The sequence below is a fragment of the Myxocyprinus asiaticus genome, chromosome 38, assembly GCF_019703515.2.
Source record: "Myxocyprinus asiaticus isolate MX2 ecotype Aquarium Trade chromosome 38, UBuf_Myxa_2, whole genome shotgun sequence".
NCBI lineage: Eukaryota > Metazoa > Chordata > Actinopteri > Cypriniformes > Catostomidae > Myxocyprinus > Myxocyprinus asiaticus.
Genome location: NC_059381.1, coordinates 25,575,657 through 25,599,808, shown reverse-complemented (window position 1 = coordinate 25,599,808; position 24,152 = coordinate 25,575,657). Strand labels below are relative to the sequence as shown.

At 38.0% G+C, this 24,152-nt stretch overlaps 1 protein-coding gene across 3 annotated transcripts in view; it reads left to right on the top strand.

Annotated features, from left to right (window-relative positions):
• The first annotated feature begins 2,338 nt into the window (after positions 1 to 2,338).
• LOC127429398 (A disintegrin and metalloproteinase with thrombospondin motifs 2-like) overlaps positions 2,339 to 24,152 on the top strand; it is an 89,282-nt gene continuing 67,468 nt past the window's right edge. For all 3 annotated transcript variants that reach the window (XR_007895273.1, XR_007895274.1, XM_051678410.1), the window contains exons 1-2: positions 2,339 to 2,513; positions 3,540 to 3,958. Coding sequence is in view for 1 of the 3 variants with exons in the window: in XM_051678410.1 (XP_051534370.1) it covers positions 2,429 to 2,513; positions 3,540 to 3,958 (504 nt within the window). In the remaining 2 variants the exon portion in view is untranslated. The remainder of the gene's footprint in view (positions 2,514 to 3,539; positions 3,959 to 24,152) is intronic.

Here is a 24,152-nt window from a genome sequence, read left to right as displayed (position 1 = left end):
AAATGCAATTTAATATAATAACAAGTACTTAATGTTTGTAATCTGATTTCATAATACAGATTACATATAATCTGTTACTACCCAGCGCCGTCAGTGCACAACATGCACTACAATACTTTGGAGGCCTATCATTGTACTTTTAGAGTACTCGTCTCACAGAGATGGTTGTAGAAGTAAAGGTGTTGACAAAAAGATGGCACATGATCCATTTCCTCTTGTGCCACAGAGATGCATTTGTCATTCTTTTTCTAAGAACCCAGCATTCAATCTCACCAGGTGATTTAGTTCAATAAACCACTAACTTCACAACAGAGCTGTTTCTCTACAGCTTTGTGGTCCTGTAAGAATATAATGTATGATATTAAAAATACTGTACAACGCCGGCTGGACTTATTTTTGGATATAAGACTCGAAAAGGAAGAAATGAGGAATGATTTCTATAACACATCATCAAAAAATTATCCACAGCTTTGAACCTTGTGCTTTCACATAGAAATATTAATGTTACTTTGTCGAATGTCAGTAGATAATACTTACCATCAATCAAATACACAACCATGTGACAGTTTCAGAGAATTCTGAAATTTTTGCATTGGAAATGGACATCTAAATAATCTCTGTGTCCTTATGAAACAACATTCAACAATGAAACATACAGTAATAGCTCTCCATTTGTCTTTCGGGTTTCAAATCAGAAAATCGCCATTATGGTCATAGCCATGAACTTTTAAATCACTGAAAATGATGATTCAGTTCACTATATTGTATATTGGGGTGTCAAGATTTGAATGTTCTTGATTGATTGTTGGTGTATAGCAGTGGCCCATGGGGGTCCACAGCATACTTCCAAGGGGGGCACAAGAGGACTCAAAATGTAATGTAGGACTCAATACTATACTTCTAAACTAAATGTTTTTTGAAAATGTAAAAATGCAGAAAGCTTTTTGTGATGGTTATGTTTAGGGGTAGGGGTAGGTGATAGAATCTATAGTTTGTACAGTATAAAAATAATTATGTCTATGGCGAGTCCTCATAATGATAGCCGCACCAACAAGTGAGTGTGTGTGTGTGTGTGTATACAGTTGAAGTCAGAAGTTTACTTACACCTTAGCCAAATATATTTAAACTCAGTTTTCACAATTCCTGACATTTAATCATAGAAAACATTCCCTGTCTTAGGTCAGTTAGGATCACTAAGAATGTGAAATGTCAGAATAATCGTAGAGAGAATTATTTATTTCAGCTTTTATTTCTTTCATCACATTCCCAGTGGGTCAGAAGTTTACATGCACTTTGTTAGTATTTGGTAGCATTGCCTTTACATTGTTTAACTTGGGTCAAACTTTTTGGGTAGCCTTCCACAAGTTTCTCACAATAAGTTGCTGGAATTATTTTCCCATTCCTCCAGACAGAACTTGTGTAACTGAGTCAGGTTTGTTGGCCTCCTTGCTCGCTCACGCTTTTTCAGTTCTGCCCACAAATGTTCTACCAGACTGAGGGCAGGGCTTTGTGATGGCCACTCCAATACCTTGACTTTGTTATCCTTAAGCCATTTTGCCACAACTTTGGAGGTATCCTTGGGGTCATTGTCCATTTGGAAGACCCATTTGCGACTGAGCTTTAACTTCATGGCTGATGTCTTGAGATGTTGCTTCAATATATCCATTGAGCATTTATACTTGTGTACTATTGTTTGTGCAGATGAACGTGGTATCTTCAGGTGTTTGGAAATTGCTCCCAAGGATGAACCAGAATTGTGGAGGTCCACTATTTTTTTATTTTTTATTTTATTTTTTTTCTGATGTCTTGGCTGAGTTCTTTTGATTTTCCCATGATGTCTAGCAAAGAGGTGCTGAATTTGAAGGTAGGCCTTAAAATACACCCACAGGTACACCTCCAATTGACTCCAATTATCTAGTTAGCCTATCAGAAGCTAATTGCCTAAAGGCTTGACATCATTTTCTGGAATTTTCCAAGCTGCTTAAAGGAACAGTTAACTTAGTGTATGTAAGCTTCAGACCCACTGGAATTGTGATATAGTCAATTAAAAGTGAAACAATCTGTCTGTAAACAATTGTTGGAAAAATTACTCGTGTCATGCACAAAGTAGATGTCCTAAACGACTTGCAAAAACTATAGCTTGCTGATATGAAATCTGTGGAGAGGTTAAAAAATGAGTTTTTATTACTTCAACCTAAGTGTATGTAAACTTATGACTTCAACTATATCTTTACCATTGACAGTGGAGGGGGAGAGGGGGCTGGTCAAGGGAGGGGGAGAATGAGAGCATATCTTCCACAGTGCACTTTGCAGTCAGTCTGGAAGGGGAGGGGGGGAAGGAGGGGGCAGCGCTCGCTGCTGGATCGCTTATCTGAGATTTCAAAGTCCGCCTTTCGCCCGTGTGCTCTCCCCACTCCGCGGACCCGCCATGGATGTTTCTCCTGGATGTGCATTCTTTATTCTTTTCCTTCACTTTCACTATGCGGATACTCTTTACATCGCCGACAGTATAGGTACGTGGAGATGTTTTTATTGTCAATACTGGTCAGGGTTAGGCTACTTTACGCCGGAGATGCCAAACCGTTCAGATATCCACTGTTATAAAGCAGCAACTCAGTTTCTTTCTTTTTCTTCAATGTTTCAGCAACTTATACTTTTATAGAATAGATATGAATGAGTTTTGCGCCCAGAAGAATTTTAGTGTCATTAAAATTTTCCATGACTTTTAAATGTCTGGAACTTTTTTTCACAGCAATTTCTAAATGTAAATATGTCTAACTTTTGTTACAGTAAAAAGAACGCCAGAATACAAAGCCGTTATTTATACATTTATTACAAATGTATTATTCCCATCGTGTGACTGCGAAACTCAAAGTAAGAACAAAAAAAAAAATCCACGCAACCTGTCAATTAATGGAAAACAGCTGACGGATCTTGAGACTCTTGTTTGAAATCATTGGCTTAAAATTTAGACATTACTGTCATCATGTTTCCGAAAGGTATACAGATTGCCAAATAAAACAGAATAACCAAGCTCATTACTTTACTGTCAAATTTGACCTCATAAATAAATCACATTATCCTGGATTACTTTGCTGCAGTCTCTTTTCCTGAATAAAGTGAAGGACACTTTTGCATAGGACGCATAGACATAAAGCAAGCAGAAGTGTTACTGCTTCTCTCATCAGTATAATAGGAATGCATGACATATTATAACCATTTTCATATGTTTTCAAATATTTCCTGTGTTCATTGGCACTGGACTTCTGCTACCTTTATGGAATATGGCTGTACCAGTACTTTTTGAAACAATCTTTACCCCTGTAATCTTTTATGATTTTTATGTATTCTCAATTTTCATTTGTTTGGACAGCTGGACTGCCCGGATAATGTAACCATTGCAGCTAATTTAGAGATTGATTGAGTTTTGACAGTTGGTGCATGGGCTGTGAAACCTATTTACTTTGTGTTTGCCTCTGTGTGTTTGTGTGTGTGTTTGCACTTGCAAATGTGTGCAACTGTGTGCATGCCCTTGGCAGATTCCCTACAGCATGTCTTAAGGGAGTATGGGCTAGTGAGGCCAGTGAGCGTGGATGCAGATGGACACTTCCTCTCCCATGCCGTCTCTGCCAGCCGGCTGAGTGGGCAGTGGTCCCACCGGCGCTGGAGGCGAGAGGCCAACCAGCGTGGAGAGACCAATGAGTCAGAGATGAACTCAGACCAGGACCACCTGAGGCACAAGGAGACACTCTTTTATAACGTAACTATTTTCGGGCAGGAGTTTCACCTTCGCCTCAGGCTTAATTCAAGGCTCGTGGCCCCAGGAGCCAAAGTGGAGTGGCTTGAGGACAATAACCAAACACATTCGGAGCCCTTGCTGCCTAGTGACTGTTTATATGTGGGTTATGTTACCAATGTGCAGGATACATCAGTGGCAATCAGCAACTTCGATGGCCTGGTAAGTCCTTTGCTCTATTACGTAAGGCAGGGGTTCACAAACAACCATTTTAATCAACTGAACTCCATGACCTAAATTATTTTCTAGAAGTACCCCCTGAGATTTTGAGTAGTTTTAAGTAACTAAAAAAAAAAGTGTAATTTATGTTGCAACATTTTTTGCAGATGTGGCGCTGTTGAAGAAAGAAATAAAGAAATAATATATTTTCTTTTTCTTAAACTTGTTTTATGTCTATTATACAAGACAACAGCAGATTTTCATTTGGGAAATTCTTTCATTATTAAAGGGACAGTTCACCCAAAAATGAAAATTCTCTCATCATTTACTCACCCTCATGCCATCCCAGATGTGTATGACTTTCTTTCTTCTAAGATTTTTAGAAGTATATTTTAGCTCTGTAGGTCCATACAATGCAAGTTAATGGTGACAAGAACTTTCAAGCTCCAAAAATCACATAATGGCAGCATAAAAGTAATCCATATGTCTCCAGTGGTTAAATCCTTGTCTTCAGAAGTGATATGATATGTGTGGGTGAAAAACAGATCAATATTTAAGTCCCTTTTTACTTTAAATCTCCACTTACACTTTCATATTCTTTCACAAAAAAAAAAAAAAAAAAAAAAAAGTGGAGTGAAAGTGGAGATTTATATAAAACAAATGACATAAATATTTATCTGTTTCTCATCCAAAGTGATCAGGAGACATATATTAAACCACTGGAGTTGTGGGGATTACTTTTAAGCTGCCTTTATGTGATTTTAGGAAATTCAAAGTTCTGGCCACCATTTACTTGCATTGTGAGAACTTACAGAACTGAGATATTCTTCCAAAAATCTTAATTTGTGTTCAGCAGAAGAAAGGAAGTCACATACACATCTGGGATGGCATGAAAGTGAGTAAATAATGAGAGAATTTTCTTTTTTGGGTGAACTATCCCTTTAAGGTATGTTGCATTAAAGCCATTTAATAATTCTCATTTGCTATGCTTGGGTCTAGCCTGTCATCCTCAGTGTTAATCAAGGGAGATCTGGAGAACGTAATGCGCATGTGCAACAAGCGCTCAATGAAAACTTGAGGGGCACGTTTGAATTTACCCCTTAGCCAATCAAAAGCTTTGATCAGCTAGAGTGCAGACCTGCGTAGTGAACTTAATTAGTCAATTTTAAAAGCAAATTTTAATCTGATGTGTTGCTGGTTGGATTAGTTAAAGAGCATCACTTATCATTTCAGTTAATTGTATGCCATTGCTTTGAGGTGTTGTTGATGTATTGGTTTGTATTAGATTACAATAAGTACAAAATATTCGGTCTTTCTTTTGATTAGTTTTGGTTTGCTGTTCATGTGTGTTAGTGAGAAAATATGCACAGCCTTTGACGATTTGCCTATATCTGGTTTGCTTTCACAGTCACTTGAGCTTTTTGACGTGGATGTGTATGTTTTAATGGTGTTTTGTGCTGAGATTAAATTATTAGGGATGTTTGTGCCTGGCATCATGTTCAGAAGTCACACTAGAAAAAATCTTTATACATCACTCTGACGGACTGAGTTGTACAATTTCCATCATGATCTATTTTTATCTGTCATACTGGTTTTCATTGTAAGTACTAGGGCTACATCCATTATAATGGCATATACATGAAAGTGGATATGATATATGTTTTTGACTCCTCATGCTTGAGCCCGGTGAAACCAAGGAGATCTAGGGTGAAAGTTCTACCTGTCAATCAACCGTTGCGCTACAACAAGTTTTTTTTTTAAACTTGCGCATACATACATGCACAAATTTACTGAACTTTTTCAGTGTACCAGATATCAACATAAAGTGTCACAGATGAGAAGCACACACATCTCTGAAGTTCAGTTAATACATTTACTCCACTTAAATAACTAATCATTTAAAAGAATTCTGCTGTAAACTTAATGTTTGCACTTATATCAAATGCAAATATAATTGACACAAACAATGCACAGCTTTTTCTGTGCCTTCTTTTAGTCATTATACTTTCTTCTGCTTTATTATCATGCATTAACATGCTGACATAATGATTGATGTATGCAGTCATGAAATCAGAGACCCTCTGACACATCTGGTCAAAAGAGACACATTATTACCAGGTTTAAATGGATATGGTTCCTGTTAATATGCATCTTCACCAGGGAATAAATAGGGCGTGCGCACACACACACACAGCGGGAGTGTGTGAGACAGTGTGAAGCAAAAACTGATGCACTAGGTTAAAATGATTTTCTTGTTTCCTTTTTATCTCTCAAAATGACAGACAGCATTCCATTTAAAAAATCTGTAAATGACGTGATGAAATATTTTCAGTTAACTCAACCCCTGACCTGTTGTGTTAAATGATTGTTTGTGCCCACCAGAAAAAATTAGCCTGAGATGCCTCCGTTTATTTATTATTTTTACTATGCAGTTTTCTTTAAAGGTGCACACAATAATTTTGTCCTCATTATAAAAGTGTTACTCCTAAAGAAATTAATAGTACTTTTGAAACATATATATAAAATCATGACCACTCACATGAGATGAATACTGCAGTCATATAAGTAACTTCATAAAATCTGTTTTATTCTTCATGGAGAGGGTCCCCACATGTGGGCTTCCATGTTGGGATCACATTACAAGCCGAATACTACTCTCAGTAATCTCAGTAACCACCCTGTTATTGGACTTTTTCAGTCATGGATCAATAGTGAATTTCAACAATGACATCGGTAAAAAAAAAAAAAAAACTTCAAATATTCAGTTATGCATTGTGTCATGTATACATGGATAGACTGATGGAGACTGTCGCGACTAGGCAAAAACCTGCTGTAGCTCAATTATAATTGCACATGTAAACGTACAGACTGACGTAGGGTATTACTATGTATGATATTCTTCCAATGAAATGTACAAATAGATCAGTGTGTTTTCAATCAAGATTCAGGTCAGTTGTGTGTTGTCATCACCATTGTTGTCTGTGTTGAAGAGGTTATTTAGCAACTACAGAACTGCTCTTTTATTGGATGCCCCCCAGAGGTCCTTCCTGCAGGGCTGTACTATGTGCTTGTCCGTCAACTGGCATGGTTAATGCCATTATTAAAAGGAGGTTGCCAGTCACAACTTATTGACATTGCAAAAATGCTGCAAATGGTTTGCTGTACATTTTGTTTACATGGCAAATAGCACCACTCACATTTTTCTAAGGGATGACGCCAAGGATTTGCTTCCATTCTCTAATGTCAAAGCTCTCCCCACAAATTGCCCTTGAAAAACTATTCAGCTTTGGCAGTTGAACATGAATTCGACATAGATATTAATCATGTGTTTATATCTTGGATGAAATTGATGGAATTCTCGTACCCTTTATTGGTTTGAATGTGGTAGAGAAGGGTTGATTTTTTTATTCCAGCACAGTTCAACTCAGTTCCAGCTAGATGCAGTAGTTCTTAAAGGTGAAGTGTGTAATTTCTGCATCTCTAGTGTAACCAAATGGAATAGTAAAAATAGTAACTGTTTTCAAACAGATTTCCTGAACATTTCATTAGTCAGAAAAAAAAGAGAGCCCGCCCCAAGCTCACGCTATTGGTTAAGACAGTGTTACTATGTCAGGCTGGATGTGATGCTCAAACAAACAGAGCAGTGTTTTGATACTTTTTTGTGGGAATCAATCTACGAATGGCTTACTTATAGTTGTCTCTAAACATTAAGCTGGTATAGGAGAAAGTATTCTAAAATCAAAATAACTAACTAACTGACTAATGTTATTAGCTGCCTCCCTTCTAAAAACACAATATAGTCACACAGCTTTAATTATGACATTAGGGTGTCCCATTTCTCAATTTATGATTTGGAAGCGGGCTCCGAGCACCCCCTTTATAGCGGTGATGTGCCCTCAAGCATTTGTGACAGGGCCATGGACTGGGTTAGCATTAGATTTCCAGTATTTTTACTCTGAAATTAAAGGAAAATTCCAGGTTCAGTAGAAGTAAAGATCAATACACAGCATTTGTGGCAAAATGTCGATTTCCACAAAAATAATTTCATACTTTTTTGCAATAACTTGCAACGTTTCGACCATTTGGTCTTCGTCAGGCCTGATGAAGCCCAAATGGTCGAAACTTTGCAAGTGTAAGCCAATAAAGTATTTTTGGAGCAATAAATCAGTGTGCGGACACTTACATTTTTTTATTTTTGTTGCTTGCGTTGTGTCTTGCACCTGTGCCCAACTTGGGTTGGATGTGCATACCTTTTTTCTTTAAATCAACATTATGACACAAATGCTGTCAATTGAGCTTAACTTTTATTGAACACAGAACATTCTTTTAAAAATAAGTTCCAAACGAAAGCTTGTTCATCTAATCCTGACAAGGATATATAAACTCCACCTTTATTTCTAGCATCTCTATCATTTATTAACTATCTTAAAACTGAATTAACCAATGGTGTGAGTTTGGGGCGGGACTATCTGTTTGTTAAACAAATGAAAAACAACCATTATTTTTGTAAAGCAATACATTTTAATGTTTGCATTACATAACTCACAACATTTACAAGTTTATTTCTACTGTACTCAAGTTCCACAGTAGCTCAACTGCAATTCGAGTGTAGAAGAGCACACATGAGTCAACACTTGATTATAAAGTGTCATAGAAGCACCATAAGCTTCTATGCCAGGGTGTGTAAAGATGATAAAGCTGATGGAGCATTTAAATTTATACGTGTCCCAAAGACATTTAACCTTGGAACTGCTGCGATATGTGTAAGTAGCTACATTTTGAAAAATGTTGCCACAGACATAAATGGAAAAAAGTATATATATATATATATACTGTATATGAACTCAGCAAAAAAAGAAACGTCCCTTTTTCAAGACACTGTATTTTAAAGATAATTTTGTAAAAATCCAAATAACTTCACAGATCTTTATTGTAAAGGGTTTAAACAATGTTTTCCATGCTTGTTCAATGAACCATAACAATTAATGAACATGCACCTGTGGAACGGTCGTTAAGGCACTAACACAGCTTACAGACGGTAGGCAATTAAGATCACAGTTATAAAAACTTAGGACACTAAAGAGACCTTTCTACTGACTCTGAAAAACACCAAAAGAAAGATGCCCAGAGTCCCTGCTCATCCGTGTGAACGTGCCTTAGGCATGCTGCATGGAGTCATGAGGACTGCAGATGTGGCCAGGGCAATAAATTGCAATGTCCGTACTGTGAGACGCCTAAGACAGTGCTACAGTGAGACAGGAAGGACAGCTGATCATCTGTAAAAACACCTGCACAGGATCGGTACATCCGAATATCACACCTGCGGGACAGGTACAGGATGGCAACAACAACTGCCTGAGTTACACCAGGAACGCACAATCCCTCCATCAATGCTTAGACTGTCCGCAATAGGCTGAGAGAGGCTGGACTGAGGGCTTGTATCAGTGTTGTAAGGCAGGTCCTTACCAGACATCACCGGCAACAATGTCGCCTATGGGCACAAACCCACCTTCGCTGGACCAGACAGGGCTGCCAAAAAGTGCTCTTCACTGACGAGTCGTGGTTTTGTCTCACCAGGGGTGATGGTTGGACTTGCGCTTATCGTTGAAGGAATGAGCATTACACTGAAGCCTGTACTCTGGAGCGGGATCGATTTGGAGGTGGAGGGTCCGTCATGGTCTGGGGCAGTGTGTCACAGCATCATCGGACTGAGCTTGTTGACATTGCAGGTAATCACAACGCTGTGCGTTACAGGGAAGACATCCTCCTCCCTCATGTGGTACCCTTCCTGCAGGCTCATCCTGATATGACCCTCCAGCATGACAATGCCACCAGCCATACTGCTCATTCTGTGCATGATTTCCTGCAAGACAGGAATGTCAGTGTTCTGCCATGGCCAGTGAAGAGCCCAGATCTCAATCCCATTGAGCATGTCTGGGACCTGTTGGATCGGAGGGTGAAGGCTAGGGCCATTCCCCCCAGAAATGTCCGGGAAATTGCAAGTGCCTTGGTGGAAGAGTGGGGTAACATCTCACAGCAAGAACTGGCAAATCTGGTGCAGTCCATGAGGAGGAGATGCACTGCAGTACTTAATGCAGCTGGTGGCCACACCAGATACTGACTGTTACTTTTCAGTTTATGTCTTAGTTGTTGAATCTTTTTATGTTCATACAAATATTTATACATGTTAAGTTTGTTGAAAATAAAAGCAGTTGAAAGTGAGAGGACGTTTCTTTTTTTGCTGAGTTTATATACATACATTAAATGTTCAGGTGGGACTGGGGCTTTTAGAATCAAGGGAACGACACATTTTCTTTTCCATTAGAAGTCAGTCTCACAGCGATGGATACAGTAGCCCACCACTGTCTGTACTTGTAACTTTGTGGCATTCCTCACACAGAGGGTGTTATATTTCTGCTCCTGGAGCAGGTGGAGTTCAGAACATGTCTCGGCAGCCTCGGAAAACACTCTGGAGTGATCTCACAAGTACAAGCTCCTGCTCCTCCACTCCAGCTGTCTCCGTCACTGCAGGCTGAGAGGTGGGGTAAGAGTAGCCCCACAGTGAACTTCTTAGACCTATACAGCACCACAGGAGAGCAGGGCCTGGCTTTTAGTGGATTTCTGGATTATTCCATCTGACCCACAGGGATGTCACACCACAGGAGGAATCTGAAAGGAAAACAGTCACCTTTTTAGATTCCTCATAAAAGAGTGAAAAGGATTTAATGTTGCATTTGAGGAGGACTTCCTTGCAGCTCTGAAATGCAGTCTAATGCACTGCTTGTCCTTAGCAGTGCTGGGTAGTAATGGATTACATGTAATCTGTATACCTAATAGGTTACAAAAATGAAGTACTTGTAACTAGAATAAATTACATTTTAAAATGCTGATATGTAAAACCAAGCCTTCTCATGACGAATAATTATGCAAGTTACTAAGCACTGCTGATGTATAGCAGTGAAATACTATGTCTACACCATATCCAGTGACCTTCACTAATTATTGAAATGAAAAAAAAAAAAAAACCTGAAAGACGATAGTAAAAAAAAAATCCTCTTCTTAATAAGAATAATTCACATAGTCTTTTTCTGCTGTTTTTGCCAGAAATATTAAAATCCACAAAATCATTAAATTTCTATTTTTTTGATTAATTAATTGTTCTATAATGCAGTTAAGCAACATTTTGTCAAAATTGTATGGATTGTCCTACTCGAGTTAGGCCGAGGTAATCCAAAAGTAATTAAAAAATAATCAGATTAGATTACGTAAAAAAATATAATCCAAGAGATTACATTACCGATTGCAATTTTAGTCATGTAATTTGTAATCCGTACCAGATTGCAATTCTAAAATAATCTACCCAGCACTGGTCACTAGATAATTGTTTTGTTCTAAAGGCGTGGCAACATTTGCCTTTGCATGGCGAAATTCAGCGGGCGAAGAAGGCGTGGGCAGATGTTGAGCACGATTGAAACCAGCAAAAAAATTATTGCTAAGCAGCCTCTTTTTAATGCTTTATTAAGTTAAAAAGAATCTCGCCACTAAAATTATATCCTTGTTCATTGTGAATTTAAAGCGTAGCTGTGTATGAAGCACCACCCACACAGAGGTCACTGTCAAACCAAGCACTTAAATTCCTACAAGGTCAACATGGCGAATTCGCCTGTCAATATTGAACTCTATGCGAAATCCGCGAGGGGGAAAATCTTCTCCACCAGAAGTCCTTTGTGTGAATTGTGTCACATTTTTTTTTGTGGACATTGCAGCACACACTGTCCTCAGTCATTGCAAAATCACTACACAACTACACTCAATAATATGTTCAAAACATGTAACCTCTCAACCTAACTACTTTTGATGCAGACATGCATATTCAGTTCCATGCATATTTAATGTCTGAACCCATACACGCACACCTAATTCTAATATAATTTTGTTCTTTTACAAACTCCTTTTATGTAATTCCAGGGACTGTGGTAGTGGCTTAGTCACATGCTGGCCTTTATAAACTAATAAATAATAAATGATCTGGATATTCACATTAGGAATGTTCAAATATTAAAGGAGTCATGAAGTGCTATTTTTTGTCATTTTATTATCTTCCCTGAGGTCCACTGATAATGTTATAAAAGTTTTTTTGAACCAAAACAATCATAATTTAGTAATATATGATCATTTTCGACCCTATTTTTGGCCCTCTGTCTGAAACACTTGGTTTTGGCCTAAGCTCCTCCTTAAAACTTCAATGTAAATGCCCACTGTTATGATTGGCTATCATTGTGCAGCCCCTCAAATTCAGCAAACTCAATAAAAGGGAATGAACAAGCCACACAACATTATGAAACAAAATTGCAGGTTTACACATAACGCACATCCAACACATTGCATCTGAATATATTAAACCGGTCATCTCAAGCACAACTGTTAACACAATCAAACAGTCATGACATTTGAAATATTTATGAATGTTTACTTACGTTTTTGATCGGGTCCAAGTGTTTTTAACTGCCCCATTGTTCAATAACAGTTCCTTTGCAAAGCTTGAATGGTATTATGTTCGGTTCACAAGCAATCCACACTGACAGGAGCCAAAAAAACACACACACAGTCCAAAGCACGGTGAAATGATGCACACACATATTGTAGGCGCACTGAAAATGTTATTCTGAATGTTATTGAAAATGTTATTCTCCATTTCATTACCCGTTTAAGACCTCCTCCTTTATTTACTCTACATTCCTGCTGAGTTGAGTTCAAACCTAACTTGAGTGCTCTCACACACTTCCGACCGTAAAGGAAGTTCCATTGCTCATCAACTGGATGATGACGTATAAAGGAACAAATGTGATATTAGAATTTGCTTTGCAGGTGTTTGATTTTCAAAGAAGCCATTAAATGCTATTAAATAATGCTGTACAGTTCTAGTATTTGTTTTGCAAGTGTTTCATTTATCCATCATGATCACACGAGAACTCAATGTTCCAGAATACTCAGTGCCTCATTTTGCCGAGTTACTTACAAGCCCCATCCCCCATCAGAAATATTTTCATCAATTCAACTGTTTATCGTTTCTTGTGGCGCTACTGATAGAGTGTTGTTTGAGCAGCCTCAGTGACACGGGTTCTGGTCCCATATAAACAAGGAAGTAATCTCGTACAGATAATCAATGATAATCTATTCTGAGGTTGCATTTACCTTCTAAAATGACATTTTTAGGTTTAGGGTGTATGGTTAATAAAATATGCATTCCTGTTCACTGTATTAGATCTTTAAAGGTAAAAAGCAAGTACAACTCACATTTGGTGCCACTTTGTAGACATTTCACTCGGAAATTAGAGTTCACATGTGCCCATACTTTAAACAACTCCTCCAGCTTCAACCACTGGGGGCAGTAGTTTGAATTTCTTTAGCACAGTCTGATTTCAGCAGAAGAACTTTCAAACTACCACCACCGAATTCAGAGTGAGATCTGTCTGAATTATCAACAGAAAAGCAAATTTACAGTGTTTTACACAAACATGTCTGCAAGCAGGTTTCATCGTCATGTAACATTGAAATTATTTATGCATTTTATTAGCTTAAAAGTGAATGTGTTTCCAAGTTGGAAGTTGCAAATTCCAACTTTCCGAATTGAATGAAACTCTGCATTAAATCTGCAGGAAAGTAGATTTCAAGGAGTCATAGTTCATGACCGGCTGAGAGCACTTCCTCTGACCATGCCTATTCTACCCCTGAGCAAAACCCTGAAGTTCAGAATTGCAGTCTACCATACTACTCATATGATTCTGTTATGTCATTATACAACAGAAAATAATAAAAGTAGTATGGTAGTAGCCATTCCGAACTCATACATACATGCAATTGACATGATAGAACCTTTAAGTTTCCATAAATCCTTGGCTCATCACATGTATTCAGTGTAAAACTAAACATACTGAACATCTCTCATCCCTTAATATGGCCATTGTATTTTTAATTGCACAATCATTGTACAACCTGTTGCGCAAGTTTTAACAGTCTGTAATGGGTACCAAACATTGGTATTGGCATTGGTATCAGTGACTCATTTCATCCATGCGTTCCTCGTTGTGTTAACCCTATTTTACCCAGACTCAGTCATAACTGCAAAGAACTGCTGCCTCGCTGCCCAGTCAGTCAATGACTTAACAGACAGTGTTTCAGTATGAAGGCACCTTTTAAGGAAACTAGTTTCAGACCATATACAATGTAAGTGAATGGTGACTGAGGTTAAAATTATACCCAACACACACTTTTATGTTCACCAGAGGACAGAAAATCATACAGGTTTGGAAAAACACGAGGGTGATTAAATGATGGCAGAATGTTCATTTTTGGGGTGAACATCTCTCACAAGGAATCATCTTAAAAGAAAGCTATTAACAAAGTTATTGTTTAGGGAAAACATAACCTATGCTATTTCCACATGTGCCATTTGTAGCTAAAATTCGAACAAGGACAACAACCTATAAGCCTTGTTGTTTCCTCACTGTCACGCTTACGTTGTCTCCACAGCAGAGGATCAGGCTCAGAGCTCATTGGTGCAGAGCCTGTCATGGAGCTCAGTAGGGCAGGTGCGCGCTGTGAGGTCTGAACCCCTGCAGAGTGTGAAGTGAGTGGGAGGTGAACCACGAGTGTGTGCCTCAGTTCTCCAGCAGGGGCACAAGCTGTTGCTGGAGCCAAAGCTAGTTTGTAGCAGGAAGCCTGAAATTGGCAGGATACTCCTACGCAATAAAGCTTAGCTCAAAATACAAGGGGATTATTTGGGTTTTTGGGAAAAGTGCAGTGTGGTTGCCTCTGTAAAGAGGTGCGTTTTAGGGAATAGTTCACCTAAAAATGAAAATTCAGTCATAATTTACTCACCCTCATTTTGTTCCACACCTGTATGACTTATTCAGAACAATATTCGGTAATATTGTTTTTTTATCCCCTTTTCTCCCAATTTGGAATGCCCAATTCCCGCTACTTAGTAGGTCCTCGTGGTGGCGTGGTTACTCTTCTCAATCCGGGTGGCGGAGGACAAGTCTCAGTTGCCTCCGCTTCTGAGACCATCAATCCGCGCATCTTATCACATGGCTCGTTGTGCATAACACCGTGGAGACTCCTCATGCTACACTCCGCGATCCATGCACAACTTACACGTGCCCCATTGAGAGCGAGAACCACTAATCGTGACTACGAGGAGGTTACCCCATGTGACTCTACCCTCCCTAGCAACCGGGCCAATTTGGTTGCTTAGGAGACCTGGCTGATTCTGGCTGCCAGGAGTGGTAGTCAGTGTCAGTCCTCGCTGAGCTACCCAGGCCCCCCAAAAGGAAATGTTTTAATATAAATGGCAGTGGATAGTGTCTCACTTTAAAGATTAAAAAAGGAACCAAAAATATAATAAAAGTAGTCCATGTGAGCAAACACAGTAATCGTGAATACTCCTTTCAAAAACGTTGCATCTTTAAATTCATCCCCAATGAAATACCTCCGCAACAGCCATACACGTTCAGATGGATATCTCTGGCCATTGCATAACGTCTCACACTGTTTTTTAAGATGGCTAGTTTAAAATGTTTAGTGTCAAATTAAAAATAGTCCAACTTTTAAAAGCATGTCTTGAGGTCCCGGCATTCTGTTCCATTCAATTGTGGTCAGTTTAGCTGTTTTTGAACGCAAGAATGCATCTTCTGTGAACGTGTCCAATCAGGTTCAGGTAAACCTGAAACAAGCCTATTTGTCAACTTGGTCTCATGAAAATGACATGACTTTAGCAAAATTATATGAAGTAGTTCATTACACATATTGCAGCAGTTCCGAGGTGAAATGTCCACTGTGTGGCACTAAAAGTGAAGAAATTTTCTCCCAAAAATATTAGGTTTTTAAGGTAAATGGTCTATTGAGTTTTAAATCAAAAAACCTAACACCCTACCCTAAAACTTAAAAAAGTAATTCACCCAAAAATGAAGATTCTCTAATCATTATCTCACCCTCATGCCATCCCAGACGTGTATGACTTTCTTTCTTCTGCTGAACACAAACAAAGATTTTCAGAAGTATATTTCAGCTTTGTAGGTCTTCAAAAAGCAAGTGAAAGGGTACCAACATTTTGAAGCTCCAAAAACACATAAAGACAGCATACAAGTAATCCATATGACTCAAGTGGTTAAATCCATATCTTCAGAAGCAATATGATAGGTGTGGGTGAGAAACAGATCAGTATTTAAAGTGTTAGTTCACCCAAAAAGGAAAATTCTCTCATGATTGACTCACCTTTAAGCGATCGCAGATGTGTATGAATTTGCTTCTTCAGTAGAACCGAAATGAAGATTTTTACAAGCACATTTCAGCTCTTTTTGCCCATACAATGCAAGGTAATGGGTGCCATTAGACTGCAGGCTATTTGACGGTCCAAAAGGCATATTTAGGCAGCATAAAAGTAATTCACATTAATCCAGTCAATTAATGTCTTCTGAAGCAAATCGATAGGTTTTTGTAAAAAATAAATAGATAATTAAAACTTTATTAACTTTTTAAAAAATCGCTTCCTACCAGCAGTTGACGCATCAGTGACATAAGCGCAATGTCACGTTCATGCAAGAAGTCGGAAGCGCGCGCATTGTATTCAACAGAGGAACGAATGTCACGCGTGAGTTGGGTCATTTCAAACAGAATTACAGCTCTGGGTGGAAGCAACGATTAAAAGTTAAAAATGTTTTAATTATCTATTTGTTTCTTACACAAACCGATCGGTTTGCTTCAGAAGACATTATTTGATCGACTGGAGTCGTGTGGATTACTTTTATGCTGCCTAAATATGTCTTTTGGTCTGTCAAATAGCCAGCAGTCTAATGGCACCCATTATCTTGCATTGTATGGACATACAGAGCTAAAATGTGCTTATAAAAATCTTCACTTCGGTTCTGCTGAAGAAGGAAAGTCATACACATCTGGGAAGGCTTAAAGGTGAGTCAATCATGAGAGAATTTTCATTTTTGGGTGAACTATCCCTTAAGTCCTTTTTACTATAAATTCTTCTCCCTGCCCAGTAGGTGGTGATATGCACAAAGAATGCAAATAGCCAAAAAAAAAAGTATGTGAAAGTATGTGAAGGACTTAAATATTGATCTGTTTCTCACCCATACCGATTATATCGCTTCAGAAGATATAGATTTAACCACTGGAGTCGTATGGATTACTTTTATCTAACTTTATGTGCTTTTGGAACTTAGAAATTTTGCAACCATTCACTTGCATTTTGAGGACATACAGAGCTGAAATATTCTTCTAAAAATCTTTATTTTACTTAGTTGTTTAGTCTTTCTTATACCTGACTCCAACAGTCGATACAACTCTGTCTCTCCATTCTAACACATTCACCTTTGATGAAACCGAGTGTACATTATCTCTGATTCAGGATCAGACTGATAGCCTTTAATCTTCCAAACACACTCTTTTTGATGCCAGGTTTGTTCATTGTGGGTTTAGGGAGTGCCTTAAGAGTGCTGGTTTTGCGCCTTTTGCACAAGCTTAGCATGCTGAGTGTCTCAAGTGACCTAAGCTGTCTCAAATGAATCAAAAAATGCTTAAATTGGGAGACTAGGCACTGTTTTTTGGAGCCATCTGTCAGACTTAAGCAGCCTTGATGGCACTTTCCAGTGTGTTTGTGTGTGTGTGTGTGTGTGTGTGTGTGTGTGTGTGTGTGTGTGTGTGTGTGTGTGTGTGTCAGCGCACTGCAGCGAGGCATGAAAGGGGAGTACTAGTCAGGTGGGGTTGCTCCAGAAATCTCCTGGCACCTGTCGCCTGGGAATCTTTTGGAGTGCTTTGATAATGTCATTAACATTCCACCAGCAAGGCTCTCCAAAACATAAAGTGTCAGAGAAATAAATAAATAGTTAGAACAAAATGCCAGAGTGCATAGCTCAGTGTGCTGAAGTAATAGAAAAAATGAAAAGTTAAAGAGATAGTTCACCCAAAATTTTTATTTCTTTCACAATTTAGTCACCATTATGTCGTTATAAACCTGTATGACTTTCTTTTTTCCATGGAACACAAAAAGGGATATTATTTAGTTGAATGCTGTCCTCAGTCAACATTCACTTTCATTGTACAGGAAAAAGATTATATGAAACTAATTGGTGACTGAAGCTAACATTCTGCCAAATATCTCCTTTTGTAGCCACTGATAAAAGAAAGTCATATGGGTTTGGAACAACATGAGGGTGAGTAAATTATGACAGAATTCTCATGTTTGGCTGTACTATTCCTATAAGACTCCTGTGATGTGGCAGCTGTGAAAGAAAGAGAGTGGAAGAGTGGTCTGGGCTGCATCAGAGTAGTCTCCTGATACCTTAAACACGCGCCTCTCCTTCCTGAGGAGGGAATAACACAGACTGAACTGACACACACATACATACATGTTCAGGGAGGACTGTGAAGGGACTCAAAAGCTAGATAAGGAGTTCCTCCCTAAGGCTGAACTTGAACACACTTTGAGAAGCTCATACCAGAATTCTTAAAAGTTATTAGATGAATTGAATGGAAATGGTTTGTTGGAGACAAAGAGGTGCTTTCCGTTAAAATGTGAGGGGAATTTAAGAAAAGAAATCTTTGCTTCTCTCTCTGTTTTTTGTTCCGTTTCATGCTCTCTCTCTCTCTCTCTCTCTCTCTCTCTCTCTCTCTCTCTTTCTCTCTCTCTCTCACCTCTGTCTCTCTCTCTGCACTGCAAAAATCTTTTTCTTAAGCAGTATTTTTGTCGTTTCCAATAAAAACATCTAAACATCCTTTTAAAAATACAAATTAACTTACAAGTAGAACCGAATAGGATATTAAGACTTGTTTTCAGAGAATATATCATGAATTGAAGTTGTTTTTTTCTTGTTTAAAGCATAATTCAAACAAAAATCTAGCAAGGTTTATGCTTAAAACAAGAAAGAAACAATAAAACAATACTTTTAAAGGGGCATTCAGTGGTTCTCTAGCTAATGTTAGCCTTGTTCTTCTTTGTGTACTTTAAGTACCAATACGACAGTGGTGTTAGACGCTGTACTGCCATCTATCGACGTGGATCAGCATGATCGTCTCAGCTGCCCCTTCCAGCTCTGTGTAATTTCTAAAGTTATTTATTATTACTATAATATAATTGCTTTGCCTAAAAACAAACATCCGAATTCAAACCGAACAGACTTCCACAGTTAAGGACAGATTATTATTGTCCATCATATCAATAATCTTTAGAAACTGTCTATGTTTTACATCCATATTAAAGACAGTTATTACCTTTATTAGAGAACTGCTTAGTGTAAAATAAACCTCAATTATCTAGTGATACAGAATGTCATGTTAAAAGAAAGATTAGAATTGTTTTTGATGATCAAATTTAGCATGTCCATGAATACTGTATTTGAAGAACTCTTTTTGTTTTCAAGTTTTCAAGCAAACCAACGTCATGGTTTACTCAAAACCCACAACAATCACTGTGCCAAGCTACTAAACGAATTAAGATGTATGCTGTTTCATAGAAGTGGAGGTAGATGGGCCCCCCTTACTGTAGCTGTAATAAAAAAAAAAACGTAAAAAAATTACACGTTGCTTTCAGGTTGCATTTGTAAACTGTCCATTACTAACATACGTTGACCACACGTAATTTTAAAACGTTTGATGTAAACTTGTATGAGTTTTCTGTAAATTCCACTTATACTATTTTAGAGAGTGGTCTAAACAATTAATAATTTCTTACCTGTCCAACAAAACATAAGCAACATCGGCATCACTACTCACTATTTTCTCCGTCATCAAACCTTTCCACCTTGTGTATGCCGTATCGATGTTTACTCTAGTTTTTTGCCATTGCCGGTCTTTCTGTCTTCTTGCTTCTGACCTTTTTTGCATCTTCGGCAGTACAGCTACTGAATCTCCTGTTGTCTCTGCTTCTGATAAGTAATAAGATAATAAGTATGTTCCATTGTGTTCTTTTCGCTCTTCGCATCACCAAACAACACTGCGCTAAGCATAGACAAGTGTATCTACACAGGCGGCAGCCAATTGATGCGAGGATTCTCTTCTTCAACATTTAGTGAAACACAGCTGACCATGTCATTTCAACATGGCGAAACACATTGAAGTTGTGACCTGCACCATGTAGAATAAAGACACTTTTTATGGAAAACTATTATGAGTACAGTCTTCATCTCATGTGAGTGCACACCATTTAGATCACTCTTCTCATAAACACAATTCATTTGTTAATGTGTAAAACTTTTTAAATTAGCCCCAAATTACTGAATGCACCTTTAACTTAAATTAAGATACATTCTCTTACTAACTTACACAATTTTGCTTCTCAAGTGAACTTATCTTGTTTTAAAGATGTTTTGATATTTTAACCATAAAACAAGACAGGTATATATAAAATATCATCTTGGAAAAAAACACCAAGTCCGTTGTGCTGAATGTGTGCTGTATTACTGTTTTACAGTGATATTTTGCAATCTTTCTAATTGAGATTTCTAGTCAAACAAATTGGCTTAGCCCAGTTGATGAGAGTGTTTTTCAAATAAAAATCTACATAAGTCAGTAGACAAGGCCAGCAGGATTTAGATCAAAGGAGTAAACCTACATTTCCTCGTTCCTTGAAATATGACATCAACACAAATGTATTTTTTTTTTTGTGTGGCTTTGATTTAATCTCTTCTTAGAGGATATGTGCAGATTTAACCTTGTTTTAAGTGTGAAAGTGAGGTGTGAGTATCCATTTTCATTGTGTTTAAGAACAAGAGAGGAAAAAGACAATGAATTCCTCTCTGGTGATGATGTAGTGAAGAGCCTGTAAAATGAGATCATAGGTTTCAGTTACCAATAAAGAGCAGAATTCTCCAAAAGCCCATTGAAGTTTACCAGTGAAGGGTAACTTAATGGGAAAAGTTTTGAAAATCACAGTTCTGTTTAAATATATTTAGATTTCCATTTCCAAAGGGATAGTACACCAAAAAAAAAATGAAAATTCTGTCATCCTTTACTCACCCTCATGTCGTTCCAAACCTGTATAACTTTCTTTCTTACGTGGAACACAAAAAGGAGAAATTTTGAATTGTGCTGGTCGCTTTTACATGCAATAAAAATGAACGGGACTTCAAAAAGAATGTAAAAATCACTAAAAAAGTGGTCCATATATACTGTATTCTGAGTCTTTTGAAACAATATAGTAGCATTATGTGAGGAACAGACCAAAATATAAGTCATTATTCACTGTAAATCTTCTTGGCACATTTATGAGAGTTCATGAGAGAAGTACAATGTCTTATTCATGACTGAAACGCTCTTTGGAATCAGATCTGTTTTAATGATTCAGTTGATCCGGTTCATGAACTAGATCTGAATGATTAATTCATGAATCTGATTCGGTTATCACCAACTGAATGATCTGATCGCAGTAGAGGAGCACTTGTTTTTAAATCATCTACACTCACTTGAGATGAAAACTTCAGACATATCAGTGGCCTAATAAAAGCTTGTAAAATACTCCATTGTATTTTACATGGAGTGGGTAGCCTCATGGGGGCTGCCATGTTGAGATTACATGACCAGCTGAATATTACTTTGTTTTATCTCCGTAGCCCACCTATTATCAGACACCTGACTCACATAATAAATCAATCATGACTGACAGTGAATAGCACATTTATACAATGGCATCGTTAACCTAAGGGTGTGTTCCATTCAGAAGTGACCATCCCTATGCCCTATTCCCTTAGAAGACTTTACCATCCACTCTGAGAGCTTTGGACAGTTGAAAGGTGTGGAGCTAAAAAAAAACGTTTATTCTGTATGAAGCAATCGAACAGCATGGGCATCATGATTGTTCTCCATTCTAAGTGACTTTTGGAGGAAGTTTAAGTCTCTGCAGAACAATAATGGGCGTTTTCAAACCAAGATGGGCAGTTTTCAACTATCCAATGAAAGTAGGATATCTCAATGTAGTAATCAGCGGGCATCTCCGAACCAGGATGGTGGTTTCTAAAATATCCAATGAAAGTAGAGAATCTTAATGTATTAGGCAAATCGTGTAAAGTGGTTGAACAATGCTCATCCCGGTTTGAAAATGCCCACTGATTGGGAAATGACCATTTTTGTTCTGCTGAGACACAAGTCTCCCTCGGAGGCTGATCTATCCTGTTTGAACAACAATAGCTTTTACTTGATGCTGCATCCACACCACTAGGTGTCAGTATAAGTCCAAGACAACTGCCAGCTTACATATTAACAGCTTACATAAGTGAAGGATTATCAGTGAAAAATGACTTAAATGTAATTTTATGACCTGGAATAAAGCTCACAAGATGTGTGGACCACTTTTATGGTGATTTTGCATCCTTTTTGAAGCTTGAAAGCCTGAGTTTCCATGTGGACTAATTGTATGGAAAAGTGCAACATGTACCATTTTCCTGTTGTGTTAGACGGAAGAAATAAACTCACGGAATTAGGGTACATAAATAATGACAGAATCTTTATTTTTGAGTTAACTAGTAACTTTAAATAGGTTATAAGTTGTAGCCTAGAATTTGACTGGACTTCCTTATGCTCTTGTTTGCACTTGAGCAAAATGATTCTAAAAGGAATGATTTCCGAGACTCGACCACTGAGATTTGTCCAGACCTCTGACAGAAAACAGTGTGTGTGTGTGTGAGGTCTGACCTGTGATTAAATACAGTGCTTGTGTGCACATGTATATTAAATACTTTCCGGTGTTTAGCACCCGCCATCAATGCTTTATCGCATCAACATTCCCTCTAAAACTCTTTGCCATAATTGAGGATATCTGGCTCTCTTTTCATATTTTTCCTTCATCTGCCATACTTTAATGACATGGTTACCTCCAAAAACCTCAAAAAATCTAAGAAGCAGTCCAGAGCGCTTCCTCCTCTCTAAGAGCTGCCAATATTCCCTGTCAGTTGTTTAGTGAAGAGAATGTCTGTATGAAATACAGGCCAGCCATTGGACAGGCTATGGAAGAGCAGCAGCTTTGGCTCAAAGAATGTGGTTCTCTTTGCCGAGCTCAGGAGATAAATGATCAGATGGAACATGTAAAGCTGTGCCTGTCTCTGAGGGATGGCTCTTCTGGTGGCTGTTCCACTCCACTATGTGTCAGTTCATGCATGCTCATGTTTCTCGGGATCAAGGCCTGTCTTAAATCAGGATTCAGTAATGCTTGTGTAATCTGTCTTGAATCACTGGACCAGCACAATCTGCCACATTGGTAACACAAACTGGCATGGCTCAAACTGACATTCAAAATGAGAACCTTGCATTGTGAATATTAGCAAATGTGTATATAGCACATTAAAGTCTTGTTTCAAAAGAGAAAGGAAAATGTTGTTTATAATGATATGGTGCCTTTAATATATTTAAAAAGTATATGAGCTCAGTAAATGCAATTTTAGGATGTAATGTTATGAAAATATTGCACAAAGCACTGTGTGTCTGTCATTTATTTGGCTTAGTTTATTTGTATTTTATTTTATTTATTTTTTACAGTAGATTGCAATATTTGATATAGATGATAGAGTAAACAGATTTAAGGTAGATCACAGGGAAGAACAATCGGCACTGATGTCCCAACAAACACACACCTGAGAAAGCTCAGTACTTCATAAGTCTGATCTTAAATCTTCAGTAAATGAAGTCATGGATCAATACACTCAAATCCTCAGGCTTGGCGTTGCTTGAAACAAATATTATGAAAACACTGCAAATGATCTGTATGAATGAAAACATGAGTCACTGCTTTAGAAAAGCAGATCCTCTTGCAGTGAAGCAAAGCTTGTTTAAAAACAAGGTTATAATGCTGTTTTCCTGAACCAGGTCTCGTTTGGAGAGCATCCAGATCTGAGCTTGAATGAAACCTTAGCTACCCCTCTTCCTTCCCTAGGCTATTACTGAATAACAGACCATCAGGAACTGTGGAAAAATGGCTCTCATCTGGAAGCCAGAGGGCCAAGAATCATATGCAGCTGGTCTTCTGTACAATATTCAAGGGCATTGGAACAATCTGAAAAGTGTGTGGGGGGGCAGGCATTCTAAACTTTATCAGCTTGGCTCATAACTATTAATTAGGTGATGTAACATTCACTCAGAAGTAGTCATTCTAACTGATTTGATGAAAGACAGATGGGAGCTAGCCATAGTAGGATTACCT